This window comes from Myzus persicae, unplaced genomic scaffold (genome assembly GCF_001856785.1).
Source record: "Myzus persicae strain clone G006 unplaced genomic scaffold, MPER_G0061.0, whole genome shotgun sequence".
NCBI classification, from domain to species: Eukaryota; Metazoa; Arthropoda; class Insecta; order Hemiptera; family Aphididae; genus Myzus; species Myzus persicae.
In genome coordinates, this window is record NW_019103958.1 from 179,715 (window position 1) to 200,248 (window position 20,534).

The 20,534-nt window shown below is 28.2% G+C and overlaps 1 protein-coding gene and 1 long non-coding RNA gene across 8 annotated transcripts; one reads left to right on the forward strand and one right to left on the reverse strand.

Annotated features, from left to right (window-relative positions):
• Positions 1–771: 771 nt before the first annotated feature.
• Positions 772–13,609, forward strand: LOC111036924. Of its 5 annotated transcripts, none has more exons than XM_022319217.1 (3): positions 772–1,596; positions 9,948–10,149; positions 12,178–13,609. In XM_022319217.1, exons 1-2 carry the CDS (start codon positions 1,360–1,362, stop codon positions 10,095–10,097), a joined length of 387 nt encoding a protein of 128 aa, XP_022174909.1. In that variant the 5' UTR covers positions 772–1,359; the 3' UTR covers positions 10,098–10,149; positions 12,178–13,609. The 5 variants fall into 5 exon arrangements, 1 of the variants encoding a protein (XP_022174909.1); XR_002604823.1 differs by lacking the exon at positions 772–1,596 and adding an exon at positions 6,771–8,591; XR_002604825.1 differs by lacking the exons at positions 772–1,596; positions 9,948–10,149 and adding an exon at positions 10,767–11,821.
• On the reverse strand, positions 4,424–20,155 carry LOC111036925. 3 transcript variants are annotated; one of them, XR_002604828.1, is made up of 5 exons: positions 19,133–20,155; positions 18,987–19,071; positions 4,991–5,951; positions 4,868–4,931; positions 4,424–4,766 (listed from the first exon to the last, which is right to left on the reverse strand). It is a non-coding gene; the product is annotated as an uncharacterized LOC111036925 (long non-coding RNA). The 3 variants fall into 3 exon arrangements; XR_002604826.1 differs by having other exon boundaries at positions 4,424–4,931; XR_002604827.1 differs by having other exon boundaries at positions 4,868–5,951.
• Positions 20,156–20,534: the final 379 nt, after the last annotated feature.

Below are 20,534 nucleotides of genomic sequence, written 5' to 3' on the forward strand. Positions count from 1 at the left end.
CTTATTTTAATATAATTGTTAAATACTGAAGAAATCACCTTGACAGCTAAACCGAATTTATGACTTAATATTTATTATACTGAAAAGTAATTTATTATGTATAGAATTTAAAATTTAAAACAATTATTCATGTAATATTAATGTTTAAAAATTGTATAATTGAGCTGCTATTCAAAACTATTTCAATTGACATTGAACACTTATGAAACATGATAAGATACATTGACCTGTTGTGTTTCTCACATTTTTGTATATTTTTGATACTTTAACCGTGTCACTGTCATATATAATTTACGATTTATTTATTTTGAACACATAAATATTGTGACTGTTTATAACTTGCGAAAATAAATCTAGATTTTAATGTGTATATATATAGATATTTTATATTTTATTTTATTTATTGACTGGAGCTACATGTATAATGTAACATTTTTTATTTTATTTTTAATATTAAAAATTTTAATTTTAAATTAAATTAAAATATCCAATTTATAAATCTGAATTTGTGAAAAAGTTTTAAAAACATTTACTTAAATTATGTAGTTTATTTTTCAAGATTTTTTTTAAATTGCCACACTTTTTGTAGTAAGTTTCATTCATTTGAAAAGTTAAAGTTTAAAAAAAATATATTTAGATTTTAACAAGTACTTATTCAAAAATGTTCTTAAAATATTTTTAAAAAGGTTAATACTTTTAATTTTAAATTTTTTTTATGACTGGATCAACATTAATTAACAAATAAAATAAGATAGGTAATGACTTAGGCCAGAGGACTTGTAGCATTTGCATATTTTTTTTGCACAGTCACAAAAATAGCAGAGTGTGAAACAAATACGTTTCATGCTTCTACAAAGCTAGTTTTTAAATTTTATTGTGCATATAAATTCATATTTAACGTTGTTTTGGTTTGTAGGGCATATTTTACACTTTAATACGCTATTTTATATTTTTTGAGACATATTTTACTTGAATCGATTTTTTCCACAGTGACATTTTTATTTCAAACAATACAGTCAAAGTGTTTGGATAAAAATTTATTTATTTTTAATTTTTGTCGTTTAATATGATTTTTTGACTGCTCGGGCACACATTTTTTTTAGAAGCGATAACGATTTTAACGTACACTATACCTACGACATCACCACCCCAGATACGTGTGTACACCATGCGGGCTTTTATTCGATTCGGATTTATTTATAAAACGTTTCTAGCCACGACAAGAATCAATATTTTAGTATTTAGTCTCAGTCAGTTCAGCGGAATCGTGTTATCGTATTATCGTGTCTACTTATTAGCCGTATAATATTATAAATTTATTTGAAAATTTAAATTTAATAATTTCAAATTTGTAATAAAATGTCGAAAGTTAAACAGCATTTAAGTAGCCGGTTAAATTGTTTTGTGTCTGAGTTTGGTGCCCGTATGTCTTCGACCGACGGTAAAGTCCTGTACTGTAACTATTGTGACGTTAAAGTAGGGAGTGAAAAACGGTTTAATGTTACGCAACACATTAATACAGATAAACACAAAAATTTCGTCAAACGTAAAGAAAAAAACCAAAATGCACTTGAATTGGGAAAAGTACAACAATTGGTGAGTAATTCTAAAAAATCATCTTTCAATAAAGACTTATGTTCTGCAATGCTATCAGCCAACATACCTCTTAATAAGCTAGGTAACTTTTAGTGCTTAAGTGCTTGCATATTTAGAGCTTTTTTAGAGCTACAAGTCCTCTGCCCTAGACTAATGTATAAAATATAATGTAAAGAATGTTATTTTAATTAACAATATTATATAAATAATTATATAATATATAATATAGTAATGATAACAACAAAAGTTATTTAATTTGTCAGATCTCCCTGTTACGCTCAGTATATAGTATATAGGGTTATATATTATTGAAATAAACAATACTTTATGATACTTACTGTGCATCTTCACAACTTAATTATTTAAATATGTTATTTCTGAATAGTAAATATAATATTTGATGGTAAGCATATTGTAGAATATATAACTTACAGAGCCATAGTACATATTTCTAATTTTTGTCTGTTCGTACTTAAACTAAACTGCATAACCAGGCACCTAGCTAGGGGGGCCTAGGTGGGCCGGGCCCACACTAAATATACTCTGGCTCAGGGCCGTCCCCCCCAAATTCGAAATATAATCATTTTTACCAATTATCAAAAATGTGATTATGCACATTGAGAAAAATCTACCTATTGTGATTACTACTAGGTAATACAATTATTATTATAATAATTTAATTTTTATATTCGCGGAACCGTGGATAACTCTCTGAAAAAATATAATATAATAGAGTCTTGATACCTGTTTTATAAACAATAATAGACTAGCCGCAGTTATAAGCCTATTAACAGTCAGTGCTTACCCGAGACCCGACTGCTATCTGTAGACTGTCAGCTATTCACTCGTTATCTTATACCATTAAATACCATTTTATTAAACAAAGACCAACTGACATAATATGCTTCATGCTTGATAGTTGATAGCACTGATATCAGATATTAATTAATGATTAGGTATAAACAATGACAAATTAAAAACTAAGAAGTACCTAATGGAATATATTTTGCAATTATTTGATTATTTGTATTGATACCTGAATGAAAACCGACAACTATTAAAAGTTATCAAATTCATTATAATGTTAAAGTAAACAACCTGATGAATATAATTGAACTACTTGAAAAGTACAAGATTGCATTCAATGAAACTTGTAAACTAGCCGTTATTATAATATCTATTCCAGTTTCCAGTGCAACGCTTGAAAGGACTTTTTCATGTCTGAGATGACTGAAAACCTATATGAGGAATCGCATGACAAATGATCGTTTGAATAATTTGGCTTCAATAAGCATAGAAAAATAAATTTCTAAAAGCTTAGATCTAGATATTTTTGTACAATTGTTTTCAGAAAATCACAAAAACAGAAAAATTATTTTATATTGAACTGTTCAATATTTATGTAAGTATAAAGTGTATTATTAATATTTTCTACTAGTATGTTTTTTTTTTAATAAATTTGAGTTTCTTTAAAAATTATATTAATTTAAAAATTAATGATCATTTATCCCTATTATTTTTGATAAGTATTCAAATATGAATTAATTTTTGTTAATAGAAGTAGAGCAATTGATGCAGCTTATTATTTTAAATATTTATGTATATTTATTTTTTATAGCATGAAGTGGTGATGTAAGTAATTCTATATTTATTTATATTTTTCGTTATCAGGTACTTTCTATTGTTGTAATTCTTAAATAAGTATAAGTAATAGGTTTAACTTGTGAAAAAAAATATTTAACCTATTACCAACTAAAGGTAAATTATTTAAATTAATAAGATTTTTTGTATTGCATACCCCCTTCAAGAATTTCCTAAAGAAAAATTATGGAAAATAATAAAAGGACCAAATATTATTGGCCCCCCTAGCAGACATTTTCTGGCTACGTGCCTGTGCATAATTATTTAAGCTATTAGTTACCTGTACCATTAATTTTATAATATTAGGCATTACTTACTTTTTATATTTTGAACAATACTAGGTATAATATCAATTCCTTTAATTTTAAAAGACAATTGAAGAAATTATGAATTTTGTTTTGTATCAATACAATATCAACAATAATAAATCCAAACAAAATATATTTAATAAAAATAAAATAATAAAATAAAATCAATAAGGTTAATCATAGTTAGTAGGGTATAGTTGTTGTAGAAATAAAAAACTATTAAAATCGATTGCTGTATTATAGTATAAAATAACATTTTGTTATAAATGGTTTAAATTTATTCTTATTAGTTTTTTATTTATTTTTTTTTTACTGTAGTTTACAGTATACTTTAAATAAACTTTTAATAAAAATAATTTCATATTTATTTTCATTTTTCTTTTCCTTAAATATTATATAAATTATACAAAAACAAAATATTTTACACTTTATTATAACAAGGAAAAAAACACCTTAATAATCATTCAATTGGACTAAAAGTATTTGTTTAAAAAACTTCTTCAATTTACAGCCAATAAGTAAAAATTAAATTAATGTTGAAAAATAGTAAATATTGTTTTAAAATTGAGTATATTCATAAAAAATGAAAAAAATTCTGTACAATTGCAGATTGTAATTCATGCTTACACGAAACCCATTTAAAATTTCCAATCATTAAACTTCAACAGTAGCAGAAAAATTGGAAATGCAACAACATCCAAGCATTAAATAAATAAGATATTTTATATTTAAATTAATTTTCTAAATAAGTTGGTTTTTTTTTCAATAACATCAGTGGACTAACAATTTTTTTTTAACTTTATTTCACTGGCCAAATTGTTATTTGTTGTTTTTACTTTATTGAACTAATCAAATTTTTAATTAACCTACCTAATAATATAAATGTAATTCAAAAAGTCTCTCAAAAATTAAATGTATACATCCTTTATTTAATTAATTTCTAATTATTTATTAATTGTATGCTATAAGTATCATGTCCAACCAGGATCTCTGGTCAATTACATATTAATCTAAATTTGTAATAATAAAATTAAAACTATCGTCTAATAAAATAAATCATTCAAAACATTATAAAGTATAATTTAATATTATATAATATTAATACTATTTAACCATAAAAGGCACTTTATTTTAAAATGTTCAATACAGCTATTCTAAAACCAGCCTGTTGGCAGTGTTTGGATGGAATCGTCGTTCATGAAAGCACGTTCACGTTTATATCTAGTGAACAATACTCGGACATTACTCGTTTTATTTCAAATTGAATGTGAGTGTGAACGACGTTTATATTTTAATGAATATGAATTGCTAAATTAATTTACCGTTTAATAAGACCCAGCGAACGCATTCAATTTTTTCAAAAAACTTGGACGTTCCGAACACTGCCTGTAGGTTATAATTATTATTAAAAAATGATAATATTGAATATAGTTGCATTAAGGTACCCTATAATATATTATATGTATTCTGTATATTTTGCCACTTCTACATAGGTGTATTCCAATGTCCTAAAGTATAACAAAAACACTTTTGGACTTAATCCAATGCCTGTAACTTCATTCAGCCTATATCTGTTTGTCTCGTCCCCATTGCCATTTTCCGGGTAGAATTCTTTGGGGTTTTGTGTTTGGACTGCGTCCTGTTAAATTTTCAACGAATGTCAATTGCTAATAATTTGCCAATGAAACCGGACAAGCGTCAAAAGATTTTCGAGAAGAAAAAACGCTATATCTATGTGACCATTGTGACCTACACTTACCCCCACCCACCCCACACCGGGCAATGCGTTACAGCTCCTGAAGGCAAATATATAATTTTTTTATTACTGCGCAGTAGGTGTTTTGTCAGCATAAACAGTTAAAACGTAACTTCTTTGGAATCTTTTCGACGGTGGGCAGACTGCAGCGCGGTGGCGTCGGAGATAGAAAGCGGCCGGACACGATTTACCTCCACCGCGACGACGCGGTGAGACGAAACAATTTTCCCGCCGGCGCGTTGCGGCGAGTCTCCGACCAAAGTCGATTTGCACGGTTCAGAGTCACGACCATGGTCCATGAGCGCACCTCGGTCCAACTCGGGAATTTTGTCGGCAGATCGTGGTCAGCGAATGTTGAGCCTTTGTACCGCGATCGGTTAGGTTAGGTGTCGAAACTGTCCGCGGCGTATGGTTTTTCTATTCGAAATACGATACAAGGCTCGCGAGACAGGGCAGCGTGCACAGCGGACAGCAGTCGGACGACGTAGCTCCGCGGTGCCGAAATAAATAATAAAAACAATAGGTTAACTGTTAATAATTTTTATTGACACCAAAATAATATAATATGATTACAAATTAAAAAATATACAATAACAGTTATACATTCATCACGACAATGGTTCTGATTTCAAAAGCAGATCGATCTTGTGCTGAAATCAGAAAGTTCATACAAACACGTTAATTAGGATGACATATAACATAAAAATAATTATTATATAATAAGTAATAATAACAACAGTACTTGAATATTTGATTATAATATGAAGCTAAGGCGTTGACTTGCTTCTTGTAATTATTATATGATTTATACATCTGTATACCTCCATTTATTGAGTTACATTTGTCAAAATAAGCAGAACAACGTAACAGATTTAATATACGATTTTTCCTTACCTCCTAGTATTTTTTATTTATGATTAAATTTTATGTCCACTATATGTAGAGTAGAATATTTTTTATAAAAATGTAATTTAAATTATCTACAGACAGTTCAGAGTAAAGGGATTAAATTGAGTAAAGCGTAGGCCTATAAGTTTATCAAAAATTATTCTTAACAAGTTATTCAGAGCTAGATATTTAGTGGGTAAAGTTGTGATTTGATAGCTGATCCTCAAATACATATTACATAGCTATAAAAATATATTGAGCTAGTGTAATGTTAATATTTTCTTAGTATTATAGAGAATGAACATTTTTTTAAATATTTTTAATTTTTAAAGTAGTTGTCTATAGACTAGACACTATAGTCTAGATAATAAGAGTGCCTACAATTAATATAATAGTATAATATGGGCTCTTTCAATTTAAGAATAAATATAATGCCTAAGTATTTAATTCTGAAAACGTTTTCAAGTAGGTACCTATATGACAATTACAAGTATCTATTTTACCTAAAATTCCCGCGAAGAAACGTCCGATGAAATAAAAGAGTCCGGTAAATATTTATACTTCACACCAAACACCTATTAAATAAAAATTAAAAAATTTTACATACAAGATGACCTCCCACCAAAGGTATGATTTTGTTATATCAGACACCAACTTTTTGATTTTATTAGAACACATGTAGTTGAGCATGAAGAAGACGATTGTGAAGTCAGAATTTGACATACCTAGTTTTGAAGTTATAGCTACCTATTCTAAATCTGAGACCCACGCAAGGTGGTTTTACATAACAAGTCGAGGGATGATATTTCGATTTTAATTTACCGAGCCAGAAATACTAGAATACTATAAATGTAAATTAGCTGTAGGTAACTTTAAAACGAAGCTTGACCACCATATTCTGACTTCACCATCGTTTTCAAATTGAGAAAAAAGGGTGTCCGGTAAAATAAATAAGTTTCATACCAAAGTCCCGGTAGTACTCTCTTCATATTTGAACTATTTTGAATGAGTACAATATTTTATGCAATGTACGAAAAAAAATGCAAGTCTACAGTTATTCGTTTTCGAATTACAGCAAAATAAGAAAATCGTTCGATGAAAAATTGTTAATTTCCTGAGAGAACATCCATCGTCGTAAAAATTTGAACATCAAACGCTCTTGAAAAATTAATTTGACTTTCCGCAAAATTGTATTTTTGTTAAAAAAATGGTAGGAAAACTTATAAACAGCCTCCTATTAAATTTTCAAGTATTGAAACTAGCTGTTAACCGATTAAATATTATTAAATAATCACTAATTTTACAATGTTCTAACTATATTATTATTCATCGGGTATTTTGGTATGTACCTACCAGCAAGTGTTAGTTTATTCGTGGTATGCCTATAGCCTATAGAACTTTTATTTTTAATGTTTTTTTTAAACATAAAAATAATATATATAATAAACGATGTACAACTTTTTTTCGTAGTAAGTACACGGACATAATATTTCAAACATAATACAATGAAAAAGTACTGGATTAATCTTATTTTATTTTCGTATTATACACATTTTAAACTATTGTCATTTTCTGATTTTGATTGGGTTTTTTTGTCATTTACTCAAAGCTGTAATTATTGAAGATAAATTCAAAATTTAAGTAATTTCTAACGATCATTAATTAAATTAAGCGACATATTGCTAACAATTAGGTGCATACCTCAGACAGTTACAAAAATCTCATTTTTTTTCTTTCATATTTTTATTTTCATGTGTTTGTAGCACATTTGCAACGATACCCATTATTAAAGTAATACCTTAAATATTAATGCAATATTAAGTGCCATAAAATTCCAAACATAAATTAATCGCTAGTAAATTAATAATAACCACAACTGCTTGTCAGGATTGTGATGGCGGGTAAACGCCTTTGGGAATACGGTGATGCTGTATGATTGTAAATAATATTATTCTCTCATAATATTTAGGTGCTAAATAAATAATTACTTTATGATTACGTATTAACAATAAATACTTTTTATTATTTTTATTTGATTTGGCGGATAACCAACAAATTCTGCACACAGACGACCGGTGCAGGGGATGGTATTGTTATCACAAAATTGTCCCGCCACTGGCAGATCAAATATCTACCTCCATAAACACCGATACGTTACGTTCTACACCAAAAAATATGACACGGCCGTTTCGTCGGACAATTCTCATTGGAAGTTATCACGAATTTCCGATAAGGCTAACAACAATAGCGCCGTAACGTCACAGTGGTAGATGATTCGATTTGTTTACAGTCGCCATTTGCGCTTCGTGACTTCGAACTGATCTCGGCGTCCGTGAGCGAAGTGTAATTTTTTTTATGATTTTCACCTCGACAAAAGCAGTTTAAGGATCGCCATCATTTCGGTACGTAGCAATATTTAACGGTTCGAGACATGAGAAACGTCGATCGTACGACGTTTTTTATTTTGATTGATTTTAAGTCAACGCGACATGGACGTCAGAGCCTAGTTGTTTGAGCCGCCTGAGCTACCTGTGGCTGCGTCGAGCGCTACGACTGATTTTTCGAAAAGCGCGTTGAGACGAAATAAACTGAAACGACGTCGGCGCCTCAAATATTCCGAAATTTGCTATCAGGTCCTTGTATTTAATAGCGATCGTTAGTTTTTTTTTAATGATATTAAACTCCATGCAATATGGCCGCCCGAGTCGTTTGAGATACCGTGGTTTGAGACCGTGTCGAGCAGGGCTATACTTTTTTTCGAAACTAGTTGAGGCAAAATTATCGGAATCGACGTTGGCGTATCTTAAAATTCCGAAATTTTTCGAGGGAACCTGTATTTAATCGCGATCGCTAGTTTTTTTAATGATATTAAACTCCATGCAATATGGTCGCCCGAGTCGTTTGAGATACCGTGGTTTGAGACCGTGTCGAGCAGGGCTATACTTTTTTTCGAAACTAGTTGAGGCAAAATTATCGGAATCGACGTTGGCGTGTCTTAAAATTCCGAAATTTTTCGAGGGAACCTGTATTTAATCGCGATCGCTAGTTTTTTTTAATGATATCACTCCATGCAATATGGTCGCCCGAGTCGTTTGAGATACCGTGGTTTGAGACCGTGTCGCGCAGGGCTACTTTTTTTTTGAAACGGGTTGAGGCAAAATTAATCGAATCGACGTCGGCGCGTCTTAAAATTCCGAAATTTTTCGAGGGAACCTGTATTTAATCGCGATCGCTAGTTTTTTTTAATGATATTAAGTCCATGCAATAAATATGGCCGCCCGAGTCGTTGAAGACGGGTCGCGCAGAGCTATGACTTTTTTTCGAAACTGATTGAGTCAAAATTATCGAAATCGACGTCGACGCGTCATAACATTCCGACATTTTTAAAGGGAACGTTGTAGGTTTTGTCCGAACTATAATATGTAGAGTTGGTTAGGTACGCCAAAATTAAAACGATGGGAAACATCTTCGGAAACGTATTTTATTCGAAAGTTGTGTTGGCGGATACGTTTTACAAGAAAGTCAGATTACTTAACGAGTAAATTACGTTTCGGCCTGCTCGTTTTCGAATAACATTTCTTTTGTACCTAATGGTTTTCGAGACCGCTCACATCTTAATTCATAAATAGGGTTTTTTACGAGCGACGAGATGTCGAAAAAAGGCTTTGTGGCATCGGCAGAAAAAATGATTTATTTTTTGAACAATATTTTTCATAATTAAATTGCACATGTTTTCAATAATTTTCTCTCTGTTCTAGGTCTGTGTTGTCAGAAATCTATTGAGCTTGGTCAACGTGTGTCGATCGGTTTCCATCGCAACAATAACAATTGTGTACAGCGTTGAAGTACCGACGTGTCAGACATTAATTTTGTTTTGTATTCAACCTTTTAGTCATCGCATGTTGTAGTGTGAAAGCTAGAACCACTTGTTGTGGAAGGAATTTAAGTTCAAATTGATGGGTAAGCGGCTTAGTATTCTTAAATATATTTATTTATTGATTCACTTAAAATAATGCTTTCCTCGGGTCTTGTGGTGCCCCCAAATGATATAATATGCTCAGCTGTCTCATATAAGCTAATAGTAAGATAGTGCATAATATACGAAAATAGAAAATATTTTATTGAGTTTTCATTTATAATTATATTATCATATAATATGGTACATAGACATTTCATGTTTAATTAATGTTTATTTAAAAAATGTAATTATTATTATAATTTTTATTTCGTGTTTCCTACATTAATATATTTAATTTGAATTTGATTAAACAATATTCCTTATATGTACCTACAGTTCACTAACATCGATCACTATAATTTTAATAATAATTTTATATAATTAACCTTTTCTTATACACAATCAAATAACATGCAACTTCAAAATTCTTCCATTGTCAACTCATTATTTTTTATTACTTGCAGTTCCTATGTATTTATTAACCTAATGATCCACAACCATACTAAATTAAAATAACCAAATGAATTACAATTTTCAAATTAATTTTAATTATATTAATATATGGTAATTACTATATTACCTATATTTAATCAATTATGTAAATATAAGTTACGATTTAATGGAATATTTTGTCTGACAATTAAAAATTAATTTGGAATTTTTGTCCAACTTTTTTAATAATGGACTATTCAGCTGGAATTCGTTTTAAGAACAGACCTATTAAAAAACTGAGTACTTAAAAAAACTAATAAAACAGTGTCTTTTTTATTAAAATGTTTTATGCAATAAAAATGCTATATTAATTTAGAAAATTCATAAATGTAGGTATGTACCAATACATTTTTCTTCGGTACATAATTTTTTATTAGAGTAGTAAAAAAAATGCGTTTAGTAAAAATCGCCTATTATGTGACATTTAGAAATATATGTATATTAGGAAAAAAAATATGTACTTATGTACATCATGTTATACTAAGTTCCGGTCTAGTTACCTATTACTTTGCAGAACTCACAATATATTTTATTATTATATTATGTAAAGTGAACGCACATTTCAACTCGTAATTATAATAAAAATCTAACCTTCCACCGGCGGAACACTACATGGTCGACGGCGACGGACAGTACAGTTACTAATTTATTTTACAGTTGTACTTCCACCTGTGGTTAAATATTTACCTCCGTGGACTCCGATACGGCGGTGCGCATCGTTCGTCAACACAACAAACGTTTCGTCGCTTATCTATCACTTGTGATCTCCTTGTCTGACCGCCGGGCTCGGACGCGGTTATAGTTGTTTACAGCCGCCATTTTCATTTCACGACTTCGAAGCGTTCTTGTCGTCTATGAGCGAATTACGATTTTTTTTTTTTTTGTTACTTTCTTTGAAAAAAAGCTGTTTAAGGATCCTCATTATTTCGGTACGTAAGCAGAGCCAACGGTTCGAGACACACCGGTAACGGCGTGACGTGATCGTACGACTTTTCTATATTACGGACATTGAGTCCATGCCGCAATATGGACGTCTTGAGTCGCGTTCGAGGCATCGTGGGCCGACACCGTGTCGTGCAATAAGACTTTTTTCGAAAATCCGGCTGAGACGACGATGGAAATCAATCGAATCGACGTCGGTCGCACGTCATACAATTCCGAAATATTTAATCGCGATTGTAGGTACCTACGATGTTTTTAATATCGATATTGAGTCCAAACAATATATAGGGTTAGATTAGGTACGCCGAAAGAAAAACGACGGAAAACATCTTCCAAAACGTTTTTACACAAGTCGTATTACTTAACGGATAAAATACGTTTCGGCTTCCCCATTTTCAAATGAAATAGGTAGTTTTCGTTCCGATCGATTTGCGAGACCGCTCATAACACGGGTTCATAAGAGCATCGTACGTGCGATGCGTCGTCAGTAAAATGTTTGTTGTCCGAGTAGACCTTTGTGGCACTTTCAGAAAAAATGATTTATTATTTAAATAGTATTTTGTTGCACATGTTTTCAATAATTGTCTCTGTTCTAGGGTTGTGTTATCAGAAATCTGTTAGTGCTCGGTCAATGTGTCAATGTGTGTAGAGCAGTTTCCATTGCAACATTAACAATTGTGGACGATGTTGAAGTACTAGTGTCAGACATGCATTTTGTCTTGCATTCAACATACAAATTATTGTATACTTTAATTTGACAGTATTAATTACTTCATAGATGGTTGTGGAGAGAATTTAGGTGCAAGTTTTAAGGTAAGCAGCTCAGTATTCTAAAATAATTAATGCTTCAAAAACAATTTTATCTATTGTTTTACCTAAAATAATGCTTTCTGCAGATGTTGTATGACCTTAAATGTTATATACTACACTCTGTCTCATATACCTAAAAGTAAGATTGTTCTGTTTAAAGATAAGTTATAATTATACTTTTTAAACATGTTTTATGCATATACCTTAAAAAAACATTGTACCAGAAAAAGAACAATCAAAACAATGGTTTTTTATTAAAATGTTTTATACATTAAAAATTCTTAATTTCTAATTAAATAATTAAATACTGCTTATTAACTATAAATAAGTATTGTGTATTAAATAAATAAATAAATATTTATTATAAATCACTGTTCTGGCCTAGTTACAACTTACAAAAACATACGTTTGTTAAGTTAACACACATTTTCAAGGCTCATAATTATAATAATAAAAAAACAGGCTAAGAACTACAAGCATAAAGATTGTTTAAATCCTTTATCAGTTAAGAACATTGGCAGTAATTTATTGGACAGTTGGGGATTTTATGATGTTATTCAAGCCTGGTCATAAACAAGTTCAAAACATTGAACTTTTTAAAACTTAATTTTTAACTTAATTGATTTTTATTGATATAAATTTATTAAATTACGAGTTACTTTCAATCTAATCAAAGTTAAGTTAATTTATAAATAATTTAATAATGATTATAATAACATTATTATTGATAATGCATATTGGATGAACATTTACTAAAATAGGTAATTAGATTAAATGATCGTTTCGTCAACTAGAATTGTTCAGTGAAAATAATGTAGTACATATGCCATATTTTAATGGTAATAATATTAATAATGAATAATATTGCATTATAGCACTGTATAAAAATAAACATTATTATGAACTTTTAACTTTTAAGCATTTTTTATCTATTTAACTTGATTCAATTAAAAATTATGACAAACTTGCCCAGGCTTGATATTATTGATGACATTGCAGAGGAAAAAATCAAGGAATGTAGGTGCCCAATTTGTAAATTTTGATGCTACATATTTTTATTTTTTAGCCTAAGGTATTTTATAAAAACATTTGTATAACTACATTTATATCACCTATAAATGACTATATGTATAAACGTAACTGTATGAATTTATAAAAATCATGTAACATTAGTATTTATCTAGATTTAAAACTAGAAATATATTTTACATATGGTAAGTTTGTAATTTTTATTATGAACAACCCAGGGACCCCAAAATCTTCTTTGGTCTGAGCTCATTAAAATTCGGCCTTGTTTGGATGTAAAAAGCAGAAATACTGGAAAATTGAATCAGATTCTTCTTCAGGTTGAATGTAACAGTCACGACAAATCTATCTTTAATAGCTTTCATACAATCTCACTTGTTATAATTTTTTCCAAAAAAATCTTTCGAAACATCAATAGCCTCACTCAAAGTGCAAAAATCTTTTTATTTTTTATCTAATGAGATAGGTATAATTTTTAGTTTTTTTAAGTAAGCTTCAGCATTTCTTTTCTTTTTATAATTATTAGTGGTGTGAGTAGCTAATTGTGCACACTGAACGCAAAATATTTAAATTTTCTTGATAGTACTAGATAATGAGGAAGAAAGTACACCTTAATGTAATATTATGACTGGATGCTTTAGCTCTAAAAAAATATGCATATACTTATGTGTTAAAAAGAATAAAAATATGCATCAGTACAATTTACTCCATTATTAACTCTAGATTACACACAATAAAAATATTCATGAGATTCAACGCACATGGTGTTTTTGGCCATGTACAGAAATTGCAAATAAATAAATTACAAATTACTTGATAAATTGAAAAAATTGTTATTTTATTTCTCTTAAAGAAATAAAAATTTTCATATACTTTTATTGATACCTACTCAATACATCAATGTTGCCAATCACACTGAAAATAAAATATTCATTCGCATTTTATTCATAGAAAATAGTTTCAAAATAACTCATAATTGAGTTGTCATAAAAAATTAAAATGTGTATAAATGTCATAGCATATTATGCATGCGGCTTCTAAGGCTGTATATTAATAGGTAATGAACTTTGAACCTTTCTATAGTACAGGCATCAAATTGTATACAGTTAGGAGTTTTATCTAATTTTAGTTCATCGCCTAATTAGAAGGTGCCTAGGTTGGATCAGATTAATATTTTGTATCTTTGAAACAATGAACACAATTCTAAAAGCCTGATTTTCTTAACCGTGAAGTGTGTACTCTAGGGTTAATTAGATTCATTTAATTTATTCAAACTTAGTTTTATTAGTAAATCATTAATAGCAAACAGTTTCTAAGACTAAACTAAACTTTGTGAACTATCAGTTAATCAGAAAAATATAATATTCATTATTATATATGTGTTAGAAACTAACGAAGTGTAAGGAATATTTGAAATATTATAGATACAAGGTAATTTGAAACCAGGTCTTAGTTGATTGATCAATACAAAATACAAATTCAGGATGGTTAAATGATGGATCAGTACTATGAACAAATGTTGCTGTTTGTAAATGAAACCTTTTTTGTCCATTTTAAGTTTTTCCAATAATAAATATGATAATGTAATTTATAGATATTTGCCGTGTATTTTTCATTATTGAATGTCAAAACTAGAAGTATATGTAGAGGCAACTTGTCTGTTAATTGTATGAAAATTATACAATGTATTATTTGTGGTGAAAACTAAAAATTAAATGAAATATCCAATTTAAAGTATTTTTAATAATATCTTGTAAATCCAATAAATAAATATTTAACTATTATAGGTCTTATTCTGGTGCTATGACTAAACATGCAGTGTTTTATTAATTGGGTACTTCGAATTACAGTATTATAATTAGGACCCGGATTTATATGCATTTTCATGTTTTTTCTAAACAGTCCAAAAAACAGCTAGGTAAACTACAAGTTTGAACTATTGTTAATAGATCAGTAGTAGACATTTTATTTTGCATATTTTGTTATTTTTAGATATGACGTATTTCATATTTCTGTACTTAACGATTTTTTATTGCATATATACGGCTTTTAAATGCATAGTATGTAATATCTTGAATAATGCATAATATGTAGTATTTTGAATATAACGTAATTATAGTTATATTTATTATCCATGTAATATGACAAAGTCGTTTTCTCATCTTATCTGAGTAGTAATTAGTTATTGAATTGGTTTTCTTGAATCATAAATTAGTCGTGTTTGTTGTGCTCCAAGTGTGTGTTATCTATTTTCATTTGATATATTTATATAACGATGAATTGTAAATTGTAATTTATTTTAATCATTGTATAATAATATCACATATTGAATTAATTTTTATACCTATATGTTAAAATATTCATTTTTCAGATTGAAATTAAAATATTTTGAAATAACTACAAAATATGAATCTTATAAAAATATAAGATAAAATTGTATGTAAATAATAAACATAAAAAAAATAATGAAAATAAGACCTTTTTGCATATTTTTTATTTTATAGGGTATACTAGTTCAAAAAAGAGACTAAATGCATATTTCTATGGTTTTTAGATCATAAATCATAAATGCCCTTATTATAATCAGAGACTTCATGTTTCCGTAGCATTTGAAGTTTACCACAAACCAAACCATTTATAAGAAATAGCTCTATAATATTATAAATAATAAATATGATAAAACCTATAAAATAATCAACAATGTCAAAAGATAATGAGGTAAAATTATTTTGATGTTGGTCATTCATAGCACGGCTAATTGGTTATGATAAGGAATTTGAGTAGGTACGTAGAAAATGATGTTTTATTTTTTTAAAGAAGACATTTATTTTGAACTTAACTTACACAAAATATAGAATAAAATAAAACTTTTTCTTTTATTAAATAACGACCTAACACAATTTTTTTATATTCTAGTAGTTAATTACATTTGTAAATGAATAATGTTCAGTGTCGCAACAATTGGTCGTGCAATGCCAACTCTAAAAGTCCTTTAAACCAAAAACTAAAACTAAAAATGACCCATAAACAATATTTTTTGCTTCTAAATTAAGTTTACATTTATATGTGTATATAAATCAAGTAGAGGAAAAATAGTATTAAGTACTAAGTATTTAAAAATGTCCATTAATAAGTAATTAGTCAATTTGATGATTCACGTGTATCAAATTATATTAGTATTTTGTTTTTATGGAAACTCTATAGCTCAGTAACTTAAAATACTTAAGAATGTGGGTAATAGCTCTAGAGTAAAGTAAGTGTTAAGTGGGTCACCTTAATGAATATGTTAATCTTGACCTCAATGATGAATCATTGGAATCAAAAATAATTCTGAGCAAAGATGATGATCAGCTTATAATATTACTAAGTATATTTTATTATATTATTACTATTTAAGTCTTATTAATTGTATTATTAGTTATACTATAGGTTGAATTAATTACTGTCCAAAATATTGCATTCTTTAATGTCATGTGTTTAAGATTTAATAACATATTTCAAATTGTAAGTTTCAAGTATCCACAAATCATATTTTTAATTTATCTACAACACAATAATTTAAATTCAAAGGCAGGCTATAACTCGTTAAAAAGTTAATTTTTTTAAAACTTTTTAACTTAACTATTTTAATTGACAGTGAAATAACTTCACAGTTAATTAAAAAATGATTTATCATGTTTGAATTTTTTTGTTTATTTGTATGCATAAATATACAAATGAAAATCATCTAATACTATTAAAACAAATAACACAAATACTTCTGTCATTTTTCTTAGTAAAATAATTTTGTATATGGATGTATTCTAGTAGATTCGATAGGCATAAAGCCATGAGATATAAAAAATATTATTGTACTAATATGGTCTTAGTACAAATAACAATTATTGATAAGAAAAAAGCGAGTAAGTGGCTGTCGCTCTGCTGTACAATAGGTGTCTTACCAGAAGGTCGCTGTAATAGAAGGTATTAAATTTGAATCAATGATATAATATCATTGTATATGAAGAAATATTCTCAGCAGGGACATGTTAGTTTTGGATATTTTATACTGTTATTACTTATTATTAGGGACAGGAAGTATGTAAGCTAAAAACTAACGATATATGTGATATAATGATATATGCTTAAAAATCCTGATATATGTGATTAAATATGCCCTTATTTTTTTTTTTTTAACTTATAAATATAAGGGAAAAAAATTATTAGTTATGAATTTATGAGATACTACTCACGATTTTAATTTCAATTTCTTTGACTAGTAATTAAAAACATTATTATTAATTAATATACAATTTTAAACATAACAATAAATAATTAACGATTTGATAAATTCTAAAATTTAAACAGCATATATTTGTACACCAAAAAGCTCCTTAAAAAATTGTGCCTATGAATTTTTAATATTTTTCAACTATTATTGTAAAAGTATAAGTCTTAAAAATAAAAGTTATCATGAATGTCCAACTCAAAATAATTTGCATATTTTAGTGATTTTTACTTATTGTGTCGAAATATGAAATTCAGACGTTCATAAAAAATTATTGTTGACTCGCGCTAAACTTTTTTGATTCCACTATCAACAACTTACAAGGAACCTTGTATAGCATAAATTAATTTTGGTCATGCAGTACAATTTATTTACATTATGTTTATAATAAAAGTATAGTTTTAATTTTGTAAAGTTGACCCCCAAAACCCTCCAAAAATATTGTAAACAATTATACTATCATAATAGAAGTTTCTAAATAAAACACTTTTGTATTATATATTTTTCACAATTTTGAATATTTATATGATACAATGGCCCAAACATAAATTTTCAAGCTCCCTATATGTATATATGTGTACATATGTAATATGTATTAGTAAATCAAAATACTAGGGCGTTTTATGTATTATATATTATATATGACTATTGTAGTTTGGAAATAATAACTTTGTTGTAACTAAGTTAAGTTTATTTTATTTATCATCGAAACTTTTTAATGTAAAAAAAACTGTTCATAAAAATAAATATTATATACATTTTTAGCTACACATGTAGAGAAGCGACAAAGTTTGAAATTCTATGCCTATAAAAAAATTATGCCCATGCATCTTTTATATGTTTTAAGTTTTATTTCCTAGCTGATTAACCCATAGAAAAAATTTTAATTGACTTCATTAGAATTAGAATAAACCTAAAAAAAATTAGGGTCATCAACAAATAATTTTTAATTTTGTCAAAAACTAGTTTTGTGTAAACAATTTAATTTTTCTAGACGCTTTGGAGATATGTTGACCTTTTAAAAAATTCCAAAATCTAATTTTTCTTCAGAAACCAGATCTATTATTTATTTCGAATACTATCGTGTATACACACACAAAACACGTCATATTTGTAAGATCAATTAACTCATCGCTCTGTTTCAAATATGAAAAGTACCTATTAATTGCTGTAGTTATACAACGATGAATACATTTTGGCTACGGAGTTATTTCTTATGGCACTGATATCATGATTATTACTAATAATACTATGTGCCTGACTAAATATTTATAAATACTATAACACAATTGTTTCACTTACCACGTGTTTTTGACCATCTATTTATTTGGAGTTCGCTTAAATAATGTACCTCCAAACTTCATCCTGTGACCTGTAGTTGGTTGACCTATGAAGAATGGAACGATTTGTTAGACTAAACATAATACATAACAGGTACTATTACATACATAACAATTATTAACCTAAAATTTGTAAAAAAAAATGGCGTCACGCTAAACTTGTAGTCTCGGCTCTCAAGGCGACAGTGCCCGACTTCAACACCGACGACCTACGTGGCATTAAACATTTTCGTAACTTTGTTCTGGTTGGTGCTCCATTTTAATATTAGCGTCACTAGCGTCAGCGTCTTATCAGTAACCCACTATCATATTATTATTACAAGAGTTGCCTTATCACAGAAACGAAGAACCACATACAAAAATATGTCATTAATACTCCAAAAAAACACCGGTAGCGCTGTAAGCATTCGTATGCAGTAAAGTCTGAGAGTGGGAGGTACGAGATAAGGGTATCAATGAAGTGGTAGATTTTTTAATCTAAATGTTCTTGTCATCAAAACCATGGCGTATCATGCATAATATCGTTAATCATTATTTTTTAATTTGATAGTCAATATTATAGATTAAAATTTTAAAATAATAACATTACTTAAATACAGTTTAATTACTACTATTGCTACTACTATTACTTAGTTTACACTATAGTTATACAAATAAACTTGCTTCAAGTTTTAACATTTTATTTTGTTTAGTTATTTTGTTGTCTTAAGTTTACTATTGTAATATGTATATTGCCTCATATTATACAATATACATGGTGAACATTTCAGTGAACGTTTCATATTGTAATTGCAATAATTTGTTTAGCTTGCAGTTATAATTTTTCTCTTATAATGCATCACCATTTCTCTTTTCTTTAAAATAATTGTGATCATGATAGTATATTAAAAATAATGAAATTTATGTAATACAATATGTTCATATATTAAATTTTCTTTGTACAACATTAAAATGTTAACTAACAAATAACTTACAAATCTATTCAATAAATGTTTCGTCTTTATTTAACCCATCATTGGTAACAGCTTTGCAATGGCGAGACCATTGGTGTTAAGTGCCTTTCACCTCTTTATTTTTTCATTATTATTTATTTTATAAGAAATATAAAATATTGAAACCCACTCCATATTGTTTATATTTATATCTTTTACAAAAAAAATATTCTTAGAATTTTTTTCAATTATAAATATTTTAAACAATAAAAATTTAAAACATTATCATAAGATTTTTCATACAATACACTTCAAATATTATAGTTTTTAAAATTTGATCTACACATAATATCCTATAAAATACATTAAGTATGTGAATCATAGCATAATATTATTCAACTAGGCCAAGTGGTGTAAAGCAATGGTTGACAACCACAGGTACTGATGACACTGCATGTTGATATCTCATCAAGAATTATTTATAACATTATTATAGTTACAAAATTGTATTTGGAAATGTATTGATTAAAGGTATTAATAGTATCACTGGTTTAAAGTAATAAACAAAACAAGCGGCT

Bases quoted from the DNA above. Each gene is read 5' to 3' on its own strand.
- LOC111036924 (XM_022319217.1), top strand. From the start codon at position 1,360: ATGTCGAAAGTTAAACAGCATTTAAGTAGCCGGTTAAATTGTTTTGTG. The intron at 1,597-9,947 runs GTGAGTAATTCT...TCTCTGTTCTAG, and splicing joins TGGGAAAAGTACAACAATTG to GTCTGTGTTGTCAGAAATCT.